Source organism: Xenopus laevis, chromosome 9_10L, assembly GCF_017654675.1.
Source record: "Xenopus laevis strain J_2021 chromosome 9_10L, Xenopus_laevis_v10.1, whole genome shotgun sequence".
NCBI classification, from domain to species: domain Eukaryota; kingdom Metazoa; phylum Chordata; class Amphibia; order Anura; family Pipidae; genus Xenopus; species Xenopus laevis.
Genome location: NC_054387.1, coordinates 58,560,260 through 58,573,791, shown reverse-complemented (window position 1 = coordinate 58,573,791; position 13,532 = coordinate 58,560,260). Strand labels below are relative to the sequence as shown.

Below are 13,532 nucleotides of genomic sequence, written 5' to 3'. Positions count from 1 at the left end.
GAATTAAATGGCTATCAATCCAGGACTATTTTTCGTATTTGTTTGTCCTAAAAGTTCACAATCCTTAGCACATATAAAAATTGCAATTAATATGTTTCAGGCACTGAATTAATCTTGCAAATTTATCAATGATTCTGTGGGGCAAATTCACAATGGTCATTTTATCAGTTCGCCTCGTCTAAGGTGGCGATGGCCACTTCGCCTTTTAGTAAACCTGCCCCTTTGTCTACTTGTCCGGCAAAGATATGTATCAAGTGTAACAATTAGGGATGGGCAAATTTTTTTGCCTTGTTTCGCCACAAAAATGACGCCCATAGACATTTATGGCGTCGTGCGGCAAAAAAAAAAAAAAGACGCGCGTCAAAAATATTTTGCCGTGCGACAATTTTTTTTTTGACGCCCATAGACTTTAATGGGCGGCAAATTTTTGGCGAAATGAAACGGGTCAAATTAGCCCATCCCTAGTAACAAATTAACTTGCTTACTTTTCTAGTTAACATATGTCAAAGCATTAATGACTACAAGGTGAGAACAGACAATGCTTAGAATTTTTTGTAAATTAAATAATACAAACAGAATTTGATAGCATGCGTGCCTGTGGACCATTGTTGTCTAAGACTAAAAAAAGAACATTTGTGCCACAGAAAGAGCTGTGATGAAAAGGAGGCACTGTGAAGAGATTGCCACATACTCTTGAGCTGGGTTATTTCTTTCCAAAGGAAAACACTGTAACAATTTAGCTAGAAAGAGCAAAGAATTAAAAATAAACTCAGATAAAATATTCCTTTTTACACTCGCTCACTGCGTTTTGCAAGTCCATTTCATTACGAAAGGAATTTTCCATGCTGCTTGGATATTCTTTCTCCCTTTTCTGACTTTTTCTATGTGTTTCTTTATGTTGGTATAGAATCTTGGTCATTATTGCCACAATGCAAAAAATAATAAATACAGTCACAGCGATGACTCCTACAAAAATAAAAACAAAACAAACAAAATTTTTTATTAAATTAGGAAGTAACATTAAAGTAATCTACAAATTTATAAGCAAAAGTGTTTATGGTTTTGTAGTGATGAGTGTGAATCACAGCAAAAGCTTTTGATCTCATTTTTTTCAAAGTATAAAAATCTTGTCACGTAAAACCTGACAAGATGAGGTTTACTTTTTTCTTAATAAAGGCAATAGCGAAACCCCCTATTGCGATCAAATAAAAAACCATGATCAAGATTATAGGTTGTGATTTAATACAAAATTGCATCTCAAAAATATCTGTTTCTCTTGGTAACAAGCAGTTAAATTAATTATTTTACAAATCTGGGTGTGTTTTGGACATTTAGCATATAACTTAGGGTTATTTATAAAAGTTTGTATTTATCTCAATATTTTCTGCTACAAACTCCGATCAAATTCTCTCGGGTTTTTTGCGCTTATTTATTATTACATTTTCCCGAAAATTTGGTTTGCAGGAAAAAAATCCGATTTTCACGATTTTTTCAGATTTTTCATCCAATGTTCACATTTTTTTCTGATTTTCACCCAAAAACTTCACCCGAAAACCTTTGCCCGAAAACTCCAAAAACTTTGGGGTATTGCACGAAACCCAGCGCACATCAAAAAATCATTGGGACTTCTCTTATTGACTTATATGCAACCTCGACAGGTCTGAGATGCCAGATTTTCAGATTCATGATTTTTTAAAAGTCAGATTTAAAGGCCCCTGTGAGGAGCCGAAATGTTGGATCTCCAATAAACCTCCACAGTCATTTGAACTATTGATCTGCTGTTTCTTCCTTGGAGTGCTGTCAACCTCTGCAGTTTCTACATTTACTTCAGACTAGCACCCAGGTTTCCATATGACCAATACCCTAGATATAGTATACCCTCTGGGTTTAAAAGAATCGTTACCCATATTTGTGTTTTTCTAATTTTTAATCAGTTCTACAGCCCACAAAACTGCAATTTCATGTGACTCTCAGTGTATGTTGAAGTGACCAATAGTTGCCCTGACCAGTGGAATTCATAATAATTATTGCATGTTTGTTAATCTGGTGTTCTACTAATGCCCCTCTCAAATGCAGTAGGTCTACACTGACGGTCTATTAAGAAATAACCTTTTTACTTTCATTTTTCATTTTTTGGGGTGTAATTGTCTATGTTCCTGATATAATTCTGATAATTATGAGGCACAGTTGGAGAATTTTACATTCTGGCTCTTAACTCTGAGCCCCCCTAGCCTCTTCACTGGCTCACCTGTCTGTGAGCCTTGTTTTTATATAGTAATACCCATGAGACATCTGTGGGAATACAATACTTTGGCTCTTCATCAGTGCCCCTCTAGTCTCAGCTTCACCAATTGTAAACAAACACAGACATTGCTGGGGAAGACTTTCTTAATGGCTGCTGCTCAAGCCCACCTAGTTTGTTTAACCAATGGGGGTTCTTCTTTCACTTAACACCTGCTGTCTGCACACCATCATCCATAGGGGCTGATCCTGGACCCTCTGCATGCCTGACATTGCTACTAATACGTAGTATTTTAAGCTACTTTGCAGGTAAGAATCTATCCAATGTTACATTTTATAATTGCACTGTAAATAAATACCGCAGCTCGATGGTACCATAGGAATGCTGTGCTTTTTTATAGCACAACTCGGTTACCAGCTTGCCTTAGCTATGTTCCCACATTACTGGTATAGGTAGTCCTCCCTTTTACAACTGAACACTTGACTGATTTTTACCTACAGGTTTTCCATATGTTATTCCCCGCACTAGGGAATCCACTTAAATGTTTGTGGGTAACACTGTCATGTAAACCTAGCCTTCTACTTCTGCTTGATACATTGTTCTTTACTATATATCACAGAACACTATATGGTGGAGTTAATTTTTGTTTGGTTTGGATACTACATTAAGGGGCCGATTCACCAAGGGTCGAATATCGAGGGTTAATTAACCCTCGATATTCGACTGGGAATTAATATCCTTCGACTTGGAATATCGAAGTCGAAGGATTTTAGCGCAAATAGTTCGATCAAATAATCCTTTGATCGAACGATTCAAAGGATTTTAATCCAACGATCGAAGGATTATCCTTCGACCAAAAAAATTTAGGAAAGCCTATGGGGACCTTCCCCATAGGCTAACATTGACTTCGGTAGCTTTTAGATGGCGAACTAGGGGGTCGAAGTTTTTTCTTAAAGAGACAGTACTTAGACTATCGAATAGTCGTACGATTTTTAGTTCGAATCCTTCGATTCGAAGTCAAAGTCGTAGTCGAAGGTCGAAGTAGCCCATTTGATGGTCGAAGTAGCCCAAAAAACACTTCGAAATTCAAAGTTTTTTTACTTCGAATCCTTCACTCGAAGTTAGTGAATTGGCCCCTAAGATTATAATACTATTGTGTGTGTGTTGACATGCTTAGTAAGGCAAGAACACACTTTTTTGCTTCTGTGCAGTAGCTTCTGACCTCCACTATCACATTCCTTTACGTATGGGTGTTCACTACCGTTACTATGGCAATTAACAGACTTTTTGGTGTTTTTTTTTTAGGTGGGGGGTTATTTAGGTCTGCTCTTTCTACAGCACTGTAACCTTGATAAAGGTCTCTGTTGAGACCGAAATGTCATTTCAATAAACTTATACTGTTTTGTTTATCACCAAAGACCCGTGAGTGTGTTTTATGGTGTTTTGTCTCTCTCTCTCTCTCTCTCTCTCTCTCTCTCTCTTAGGGATGTAGCGAACGGTGGAAAAAATGTTCGCGAACATATTCGCGAACTTGCGTCAAAAATGCGAACGGTTCGCGAACGTCGCGAACCCCATAGACTTCAATGGGAAGGCGAATTTTAAAAGCTAGAAAAGACATTTCTGGCCAGAAAAATGATTTTAAAGTTGTTTAAAGGGTGCAACGACCTGGACAGTGGCATACCAGAGGGGGATCAAGGGCAAAAATGTATCTGAAAAATACATTGTTGACACAGCGCTGCGTTTTGTGCTGTAAAGGGCAGAAATCACACTACGTCACTCAGGTGATGTTTCTGGACACGGAATGTGAAAAAGCTCACACAGCTAGGTGGCACTTGGTTAAAGACTGGGCAAACAATGCCTGCAAGGGCAAAGTATACAGTAGTGGGTACGGAATATATTATTGCTGCTGTAAAAACATCACTCAGGTGATGTTTACGGACACGGAATTATTATTGTTATTTAGACAGAATGTGAAAAAGCTCACACAGCTAGGTGGCACTTGCATACCTCCCAACTGTCCCTCTTTTGACCACTCAACCCCCTGTCCCTCTTTTGTACTGGAAAGTCCCTCTTTTCTCTGAACTGAACAGCCAGAAAAAAAACAGTTTCTAACTTAATTAGCTTTTGGCAGAGAGCTCAGAACAGCTAACAGGTGCAAATAAGATACTTGTAACAATTTTGACTCTGGTTGGTGCTGGTAGTGGTGAACTACTAGGAGGAGCAGCACACCAGTCCCACTCCCCAACACAGCTAGACTAATAGCACTGGGCTCTTACAGTAGCAAAGCAAAAAAGAAAATAAAAGCAGTCCTTACAAGGACTATTGGGTTACAGGCAGCAGTCAGCAGATGAGAGATCAGCAGCAGGACAGCTGCCCACAGCAGCTACATACAGAGCACTGCAGTAGAAGGTAGATTACTAGCCAGCAAAGCTACCTAACCTAAAATGTCCCTCAAATTCCTGCAGAGTTCTGTCCCTACAATACAGAGCAGTATCAAGTAGATTACTAGCCAGCAAAGTTACTATCAACTGTCCCTCAAATCACTAAACAGCTCTCTCCCTACACTAGCTCTTCCAAGCACACACAGGCAGAATGAAAAAACGCTGCAGGGCTTCAGTTTATATATGGAAGGGGAGTGGTCCAGGGGGTGTGGGGGTGGTCCAGGAGGGAGAGCTTCCTGATTGGCTGCCATGTATCTGCTGCTCTGGGGTGAGAGGGCAAAAATAAGCGCCAGCTAAGGCGAACCCAAATTGGCGAACGTCGCGCGACGTTCGCGAACATTCGGTGGACGCGAACGGTCGATGTTCGCGCGAATTAGTTCGCGGGCGAACAGTCCGCGACATCCCTACTCTCTCTCTCTCTCTCTCTCTCTCTCTCTCTCTCTCTCTCTTTCTCTCTCTATAAATATCTATATCTATCTATCTACAAGAAACAAATACATACCTCCAATGACAGCAGAATCACTTCTTACAGCATTTGTCAGGGGTTCCCGATCATCATCCTTTCCAAAGGGATCTGAAAAAAGTTTTAAACAATGTCATTAATATAATGTGTATTGACATGGGTTTATGATTTTAAACCCCTTGAGACAAAATGTAAAATACTACATAGAATAGGGATTTGTGATATTTTTTTGAATGATATAGATTTGTGATTGTGACAAGTTTTGTGAATTTGCACTAGAATTTTGGAATGCATTTTGTTTAACTTGTTTCAAGTGGAAAAAAACATTAACTACAATTCATTTGGCCCCTACAAAAAGTGTCAAAATGTTGCCATTTTGTGACTTTGTTTTAGCAGTTTTGTGAATTTACTGGTAAGAAGGGGCAGTTTCTGTCATCAGGCATAGAATTTCTTCAATTTTAACAGTAACCTTAGGAGAAAGGCAAATCAGTGTTAATTGCAGTTACGTTATGGGAAGTACAAAGTAAATACTTGGCTGGATAGGAAGGATTATATGAAATAAATTGTAAAGGAACTTTATATGTCACTAGTAAGACCTTATCAACAAAGGGCAAAGTGCAAAAAAACAGGAGCAAGCACTTTTCCCTACGGGCTCTGCTCACGGAATGGGAAGTTGTGCCTCACTCTATTTGCAGAACTGCTTATGATAGCTGGGTGGTGAAAAGGTGTTGGATCAGTGCAAGATATTGGGGTGTCCTGCACTTAACACCTGCCTCCAGCCAACTAAGATGTCTCATGGTCTATATAAAAGCATATTAGTAATTACGTTTACAACAAGAAAAAATACATACACCTAACCAATTAAAGACTGATTAATTCAAATGATGATTGGCGTTATACATTAAAATAGCACTTAGCACCTTAAATGTTCTTATAAGCAATCAATCAGAGACATAAGCACGTGGATAACTTTATTTATAACGAAGCTCGATGCTAGTAATATATTTATGATTTTAAAAATCGATTTATTGCTCTAAGCACTTGTTCAGTCTACAATTGGTTAGGTGTGTGGAAGGAAGGGGGGTTTACTTCTTTTTTCTTGTTGTAAACTTAACGTGTATAAGTAATTTATACCTCCCTCCAGGAAATTCATTAATTACCAAGGTTCCTACAAGCCAAACCTTTCTTAAAGGGATCCTGTCATCGGAAAACATGTTTTTTTCAAAACGCATCAGTTGATAGTGCTACTCCAGCAGAATTCTGCACTGAATCCATTTCTCAAAAGAGCAAACAGCTTTTTTTATATTCAATTTTGAAATCTGACATGGGGCTAGACATTTTGTCGATTTCCCAGCTGCCCCCAGTCATGTGACTTGTGCCTGCACTTTAGGAGAGAAATGCTTTCTGGCAGGCTGCTGTTTTTCCTTCTCAATGTAACTGAATGTGTCTCAGTGAGACATGGATTTTTACTATTGAGTTTTGTTCTTAGATCTACCAGGCAGCTGTTATCTTGAGTTAGGGAGCTGCTATCTGGTTACCTTCCCATTGTTTTTTTGTTTGGCTGCTGGGGGGGAAAAGGGAGGGGGTGATATCACTCCAACTTGCAGTACAGCAGTAAAGAGTGATTGAAGTTTATCAGAGCACAAGTCACATGACTTGGGGCAGCTGGGAAATTGACAATATGTCTAGCCCCATGTCAGATTGTAAAATTGAATATAAAAAAATCTGTTTGCTCTTTTGATAAATGGTTTTCAGTGCAGAATTCTGCTGGAGCAGCACTATTAACATTCATTTTGAACATTTTTATTTCCCATGACAGTATCCCTTTAATCATATTAGTAATTAGTAATATGTAAAGCTTAGAAAAGAGCAGGGGGGAGTGCATCTGACAGACACGCTCCAATTTATCAAAAAAATGAACAGAGTTCAGATGAAAAGACAAATAGAATGCTCTTGTTCATATTGACAGTGCAAAAGTCAGATATCAACCAGTTTATTTTGGTAGGGAAAAATGTATTTAAATTCCTTAGATCAGGGTAACGGATCAAATATGCACTGTGGGAAAATCTGAAATTGACCTTCTGACTGCTTATCTGGAACAAGTTGTTATGTTTATACTTATAGTTTCTTCCCAGTATTTCAGAAATGCCTTTAATGGAAACATCTGCTTAAATATTGGGGTGAGGGTCATTAGTTCTTGCTGTAATTCATGGGCAGATATATCAAGAATCAAATTTGGAATCCCTCAGGGTTTCATATCCATTCAGTCTGTTAGAAATTTTATCCAAATTGATCAAATTATTATATTCATTTGATTGACTTTAAATAAAATCTTTATTATATGGTATTTAAGTGTACTAACAACGATGCCCTAAAAATACTGTATACCTTAAAAGACTGAATTATTTGAAGTATCAAATCCCATAAAGGACCATTTGAGGGGAACCGGAGAATTTATTAATATTTTTATAAATATGAGAATATGAGAAAGATTTTTTACACTTTAGCATTATGTTGATTTATATTTTCCTAGCCATTTTCATATTGATTCCTTTAAAAATCTTAGGCAATGCCAAGCTGCATTAAAATTTTAAAGCCTGTTTATTCTCTTCTGATGCTCAACTCTTTTCCTTGAGACCAATTAGCATTACAATGGAATTCTTTTTAATCCATTCACCCAAAAAATTGTAGAGTTGATTTGCAGCAATAAATAAAGGTTCACGCAAGGTAAGGACATCAGAATATCAAATTTTTCTGAAGATTTTTCCAGCCCAACTATATTCCCCACATGCTTTTTAGTAAGATTTATACATGTCACTATAATTACAGAAGTACAGCATATTTATGAGTAATTAAGCATTGCCTTTCAAAAAGGAATCTTTAGTCTGCCTGACAGCTGTATTTCTAGGCCAAACCTCTACTCCTTCCTACTTTCCTGCAAAGCACTTTTCTGGGTATTAGATTCTATTTCATTAAACCTATTACCTAGCCATTGCCAATATTGTTCATTGTTTCATTGCACAATGAGAAGATTTGGATTTATTTTGTTTGGTTTTGGAAATGTGTCTATAAAAGCTGATGAGCGTTTGTGAATGCTCTCTATTACTAAATGCATTAACAGTTACGGGCTGCAATTAAAAAAAGCACTTAGGGAGAACTCATTTACATATATTGCAACATAATTTGGTAATTTACAAAAAAAAAAAAGGCTAGCAATTAATCATTTCAATCTTCCATTTATGTCAAACAATGATAATAATTTTCATGTGCAAAGAAACCAGCAAACCAAATATGAAAGGATCCTTCCAGGACCCTATTTCACAAAACAAGAATTCTCTACTCTACATCCCATAATAGCTGGATTTTTAAAAAAATAAAATCTAGAGGTACCATCAGGAGCTTGACCAACGGCTACATAAAATGTTCTATTTATTGCACTCAGCGGCTTTGGTTATTTGTATTATTTATGTGTTGGTCATTCGTTGCACATGAAATTTGAACTGGGCATTGGGAGGTTTACACACAAATTGAAAGATGCCTGTCAAGGCTAGTGTTAGACTAAATGAACTTGTGTTCCTGAAAGTTCTTATGCTAACTAGGAGATAGCATTAAAATACAAAATTGGCCCATTTAATAATGTTCCAAGCTACCTATTACTGCCTATAATGTTATTTTAATTCAATCATCCTTGACGATGAAGCTATGTATCCTTAATAAATTATTCCTTCTCTTTATTTCCATAGAATTTCTTCTTCTATGGAAACACTCCTTTAGAAACCAAAAGCATGGCATGCCCCCATGGCATGGAGTTCCCATATCACTGCTAGACAAGCTTCTGTGTTGATTGCTTTGGTGTAGCATCTACTCCATCTACCCCAACAGTCTTAATATGTAGTAAGGATGGGCACATTTTTTTATATGCCGGATACAGATTCACAACAAAATTTTAAGTCTATATTTTAAGTGGTTTTTTTTCCATCAGTTGTTATAACTGCCATGGCTTTTAGTGTCTTTTATGCAAATTTTCAATATTTTTTTAAATAAATAAAACTTGAAACCCCAAGCTGGTGGCCTTCTGTAGAATTTAATGGGGGATGTATTTAAAACTTTCAAGCTACCTTACTATAATTACTAAAATCAAAAAGACTTGATTTTAATAAGTATGCCTCCCTGTGATCTGTTGACACCCCTATTTTAGGCTTCATAACTTGGTCACATGTCTTGCTGGGGTAAATTATTTATTTATTCATTCTTTCTCTTATTGTTCCTCTAAAAGAGAACTAATTTGGGAACAGTTCCTTCAGCTGCTCACCACAACATATACAGTTTAAACCATAGACTGACTCAAAGGGAGTCTCAGTATCTTGTTAAATGAAATAAGTAAATGATCACAGAATACATTCAGAGTCCCTTATAAAGATAGATTAACCACAGGATAGGATTAAAAGTAGCGTAATAAATTATAATTTTGCCCCGTTGAAGGGACTTCCAAAATTCCCAAAATAAATTCCTGCTTGGATTTGATTCACAGTAGGGGGCATTCTAGAACATGGTAGAAAATAATATTTTGAGTGGGGGTTAGAGACACAATAACTAGAATGCCATAAACATGGATTACTGATTGAGTACATTGAATTATGATAAAGAGAAAGCTAGCGGTAGAAAGGTACTTAGACAAATAAGTCTGTACATTTTCACTCACCTGATGCGGAGTATGTGGTTGTAACAGTACTCAGGTCACTCTCTGTGATGGACCCACAGCTGCACTCTGACAATGTTCCACTCACTGTTACTGGTGCTATGCTTGGATGGCGCAGTGCCGCTTTCAGAGGTGCCACATGATTATACTGCACAGAAGAGAGACATCCCACAAATCCAAAGGTGTTTGCCTTGGAGACCTCCGGATCAAGTCCTGAATTATCTGCAAAATTCAGTGAAACACCTTGAATTTACTAAAGTTGCTAACATGCTATGGTTAAGGTTGATCATTTTAGACCTAAATATAGATATATAATATAATGAATATAACTAGTTATGTATAAGGGTGAACCTTTTGAGACTGCTTTGTCAAACTGTACATTTAAAAATTGTTTGGTTTATTTTATTTAAATATTAATAATTTACAGGTAAAATCTCCATGACCCAGACCATCCAAGCTCAAGGTAGGCGGTACTGCATCTGTGCATGTCTGAACGTCTTCCCATTTGGCTTCTCATTGAGTAATCTGGCCTATCATTTAGAGGGCTTCCCTCAGGCTATAGGCGGAACTTCATGCAGTAACAGCAAAGGAGAGTTTACTAGAGCAGAACAGCCAACCCACGGACTGTGACCTCATCTTTTCCCTACCGTGGTTTTTGTTTGCCCTAGCGAAGGGCACTTTACCCCCCGCCCTTTCATATTTCTAACATAGCAGGCCCATACACCACCTGCAACATTTAGCATTATCGATTATTCACTGCAGTGATAGTGGGTTTTGACTGTTTGAGTCTTAGAGTAGACACAAAGAAACATGCAGGTATAGACTGGGATTCAAAATAGGTCCTGGCATTTCAACTACACAGAGACCAAAACAGCACCCAACCTGATAAATAGTGACAGACTATGGCACATTACAGCAGCTCCTCCTGGCAGCATTTGCCAGAACACACAGATTTTCAATCTGGGCCTGCACACATGGGTTATACAATATAATCACTAAAAAGGAATAAATGCAGTGTTTCACAGCAATAATTGGCGGAGCCACGGTTACACTAAAGGGAGATCACCCCATAAGCTATTGAACAAAAAACAGTTTGTTATGCCTGCCTTAGTGAGCAGGATCTCCAAAACTTTGCTCTGTAACAATGCACTGAGGTTTGTGCTGCTGATGCTGCTGCCATATTGTTTTTGGCTTCCAGGTGTCATCTGCAAGGCCTTAGATGGGCCTGCTTGCACGCCATAGGGTTATTTAAAAGTTGGGGTATATTGTACATCTGTCCAGACAAAACCCTCAAAAGGAGCACATGGGAGCTGGAAAGACATTCAAAAGTGGACACATGCACCACTACAAAACTCACTGTAGGGGAGTAACATTGGCACCTCAAAGCGAGTTTCGCTTTTCTTGTCCTACAGATGAACAAAATCAATCCATCTTATTAACTTCAATAATGGTCATTCAACTATTACTTGAATTGATCAATGTATCTGGCTGTACCACCTCTTTCAAGAGAGAGAGAGTCACACCTTCACAGTGAAGAAAACCCTCTCTCTAGTTTCAAGGGCTGGTCTTCTGAAAACATCTAACAAATATTGCATCAGAGTTTATTTTATGGTCCCACATGGACACACATGGAATTTATTACTGCATCGAACTATCCCCACACAATTTGTTTCTCACTAGCCCAGCCCCCATGGCCAGCTCATGTCGCATTAGATCTTTATGGGATGGACCCTTCCAAGCCAGGCAAGTATGTGATTAACAAATTAGCAGGATTTGTTTTTTGGTTTTTTTTGCATCCCCTTTCTATTCCTCAATCTTCATCAAGCCCTAGAAAGAGTCTCTTATCACTGACTTGGTTCCTGACCCTTTTCACATGAGTGATCGGTTGACAGTGCGGCTGGCAGAACTTTCCACCCTTGTAAAAGGCAACTGGACATTTAAAGTTTTCTTGGAAACTTTTCAGCACTCCAAGTGGCTTCTTCAGTTGAATTGAGTGGTAGGGAATTCCCTGACATTTAAACCATTGAAGGTAGAAAAGTCACAGGCATCCAAACATAATGGTTCCATTGAACTTCAGTAAAGTGTTAGATACTGTAGCTCAACATTGTTGTTTTTTAACCTATTAAAGAGATTAAAAAAACTATATCCATCATAACATTATCTTTGAATTTATAATTTTGCCATAAAAGTATTTGCCTGATGCTTTTACATTAGCTTGTTCCTCTATGAGGGGGCTGCCATATTTGTGCAGCAGTAGTCTGCATTAGAAACTCTAGGGGGCAGATTTATCAATGGTCGAGCTGAATTTTCAAGCTATTTTTTGTGTACTTCAACTTGGAATAGTCCAAATTCGATTTGAATTTGTAAAAAATCAAAATCAAATTTTATCATGTACTGTCTCTTTAAAAATGTAACTTAGATCATTTGCCATCTAAAACCTGCCAAATTGCTGTTTAAGCCTATGGGGGAACCTCCTAGAACCCATTTGGAGTCTATTGGTGGACTTTGAAAAATCAAAGTTTTTTTCGACCCAAAAAAAACTTTGACTTAATTTCGGTTGGTCTTTTTGAATTCGAATTTTGAAGTTTTTTCAATTCAGACTGTGATGGGACAATCAGGTTGGCAAAACAGTCAGGTTTATAAACTTTATACGTAAACGTAATATTTACTTACAAACGCAGAACTATGAGCAAAAAACTATCAATGTGACCGAAAAGTAACAATTAATGTAGATTAATATTTTGAAAAGAAAACTTTTAGTGTCAGTATCACTTTAAGGAGTAGTATACGTTTAAGTTAATGTTTATTATGTTATAGAATGGCCAGTTCTTAGCAATTGGTCTTCATTTTTTATTCTGTATGGTTTTCAAATTATTTGCCCTCTTCTTATGAATCAAACCACTGCCTGGCTGCTAGAGTAATTAAGATCCTAGCAACCAGATCGGTGCTGAAATTCTAAACTGGAGAGTTGAACAAGATATTTTAATTCAATATTTCATTCCAGTCTATAATGGTGCATTGTATCAGATGCACTGTATATTCCATTCTGCTGTTAAAGCACTGGTCCTATATGGGTACATTGCCTTAGCTGCACTGTATATTCAATTCTATTGGGCAAACAGGAATAGATAAGCAAAAAAATAGACGGAGTAGTGTCATAATTATTGAAGAAGTGGGGCCCAGACCATAGGGTCTGCTTCCTCTATACCTTGAGAAACTGTATTCCCTCCCCAGATGCTCTCCTACATGACAGAAAGCAGATGGTGAGAGAGACATGACCAGGCAGGGAGACACAACTAGGTGAGCATATGGTGGTTGCTTTGTCCACTCTGAAGTAGCCTGAAAAAATAATTTTTGCTGGGAGGGACTGTTGCCCATAAAGACCTTTGCACCCTTGGCTTTCAGGCCCAGCCTTCAAGTTAGGAATGGGTAGGGGACACCTACTGTACATGCCTCCCCTAGCCTGTCCCTAATTCATAAGGGCGATGCAGACCTTCATGCTTCCTGACCTGCACTTTGTAAATCAGTGTCATGCAAGACAAAGCAGATACAAAGAAAAGAGCTTCTATTAAACAATGCATTCTTTTCTGCCAGGCAAAGATGCTGTAGAACCATATATGGTGCTCCCCAGCTTGCTCATCTTAACAACTACCTCACCAATATTTTTTAATATATGAATTATGAAAC

At 37.9% G+C, this 13,532-nt stretch overlaps 1 protein-coding gene across 1 annotated transcript in view; it reads right to left on the bottom strand.

Annotated features, from left to right (window-relative positions):
- Positions 1 to 389: 389 nt before the first annotated feature.
- cntnap5.L (contactin associated protein family member 5 L homeolog) overlaps positions 390 to 13,532 on the bottom strand; it is a 260,880-nt gene continuing 247,737 nt past the window's right edge. Inside the window, exons 22-24 of the mRNA XM_041576763.1 lie at positions 9,849 to 10,067; positions 5,186 to 5,257; positions 390 to 966 (exon numbers count right to left, since the gene is read on the bottom strand). Of these exons, the coding sequence (XP_041432697.1) occupies positions 770 to 966; positions 5,186 to 5,257; positions 9,849 to 10,067 (488 nt within the window). The 3' untranslated portion in view covers positions 390 to 769. The remainder of the gene's footprint in view (positions 967 to 5,185; positions 5,258 to 9,848; positions 10,068 to 13,532) is intronic.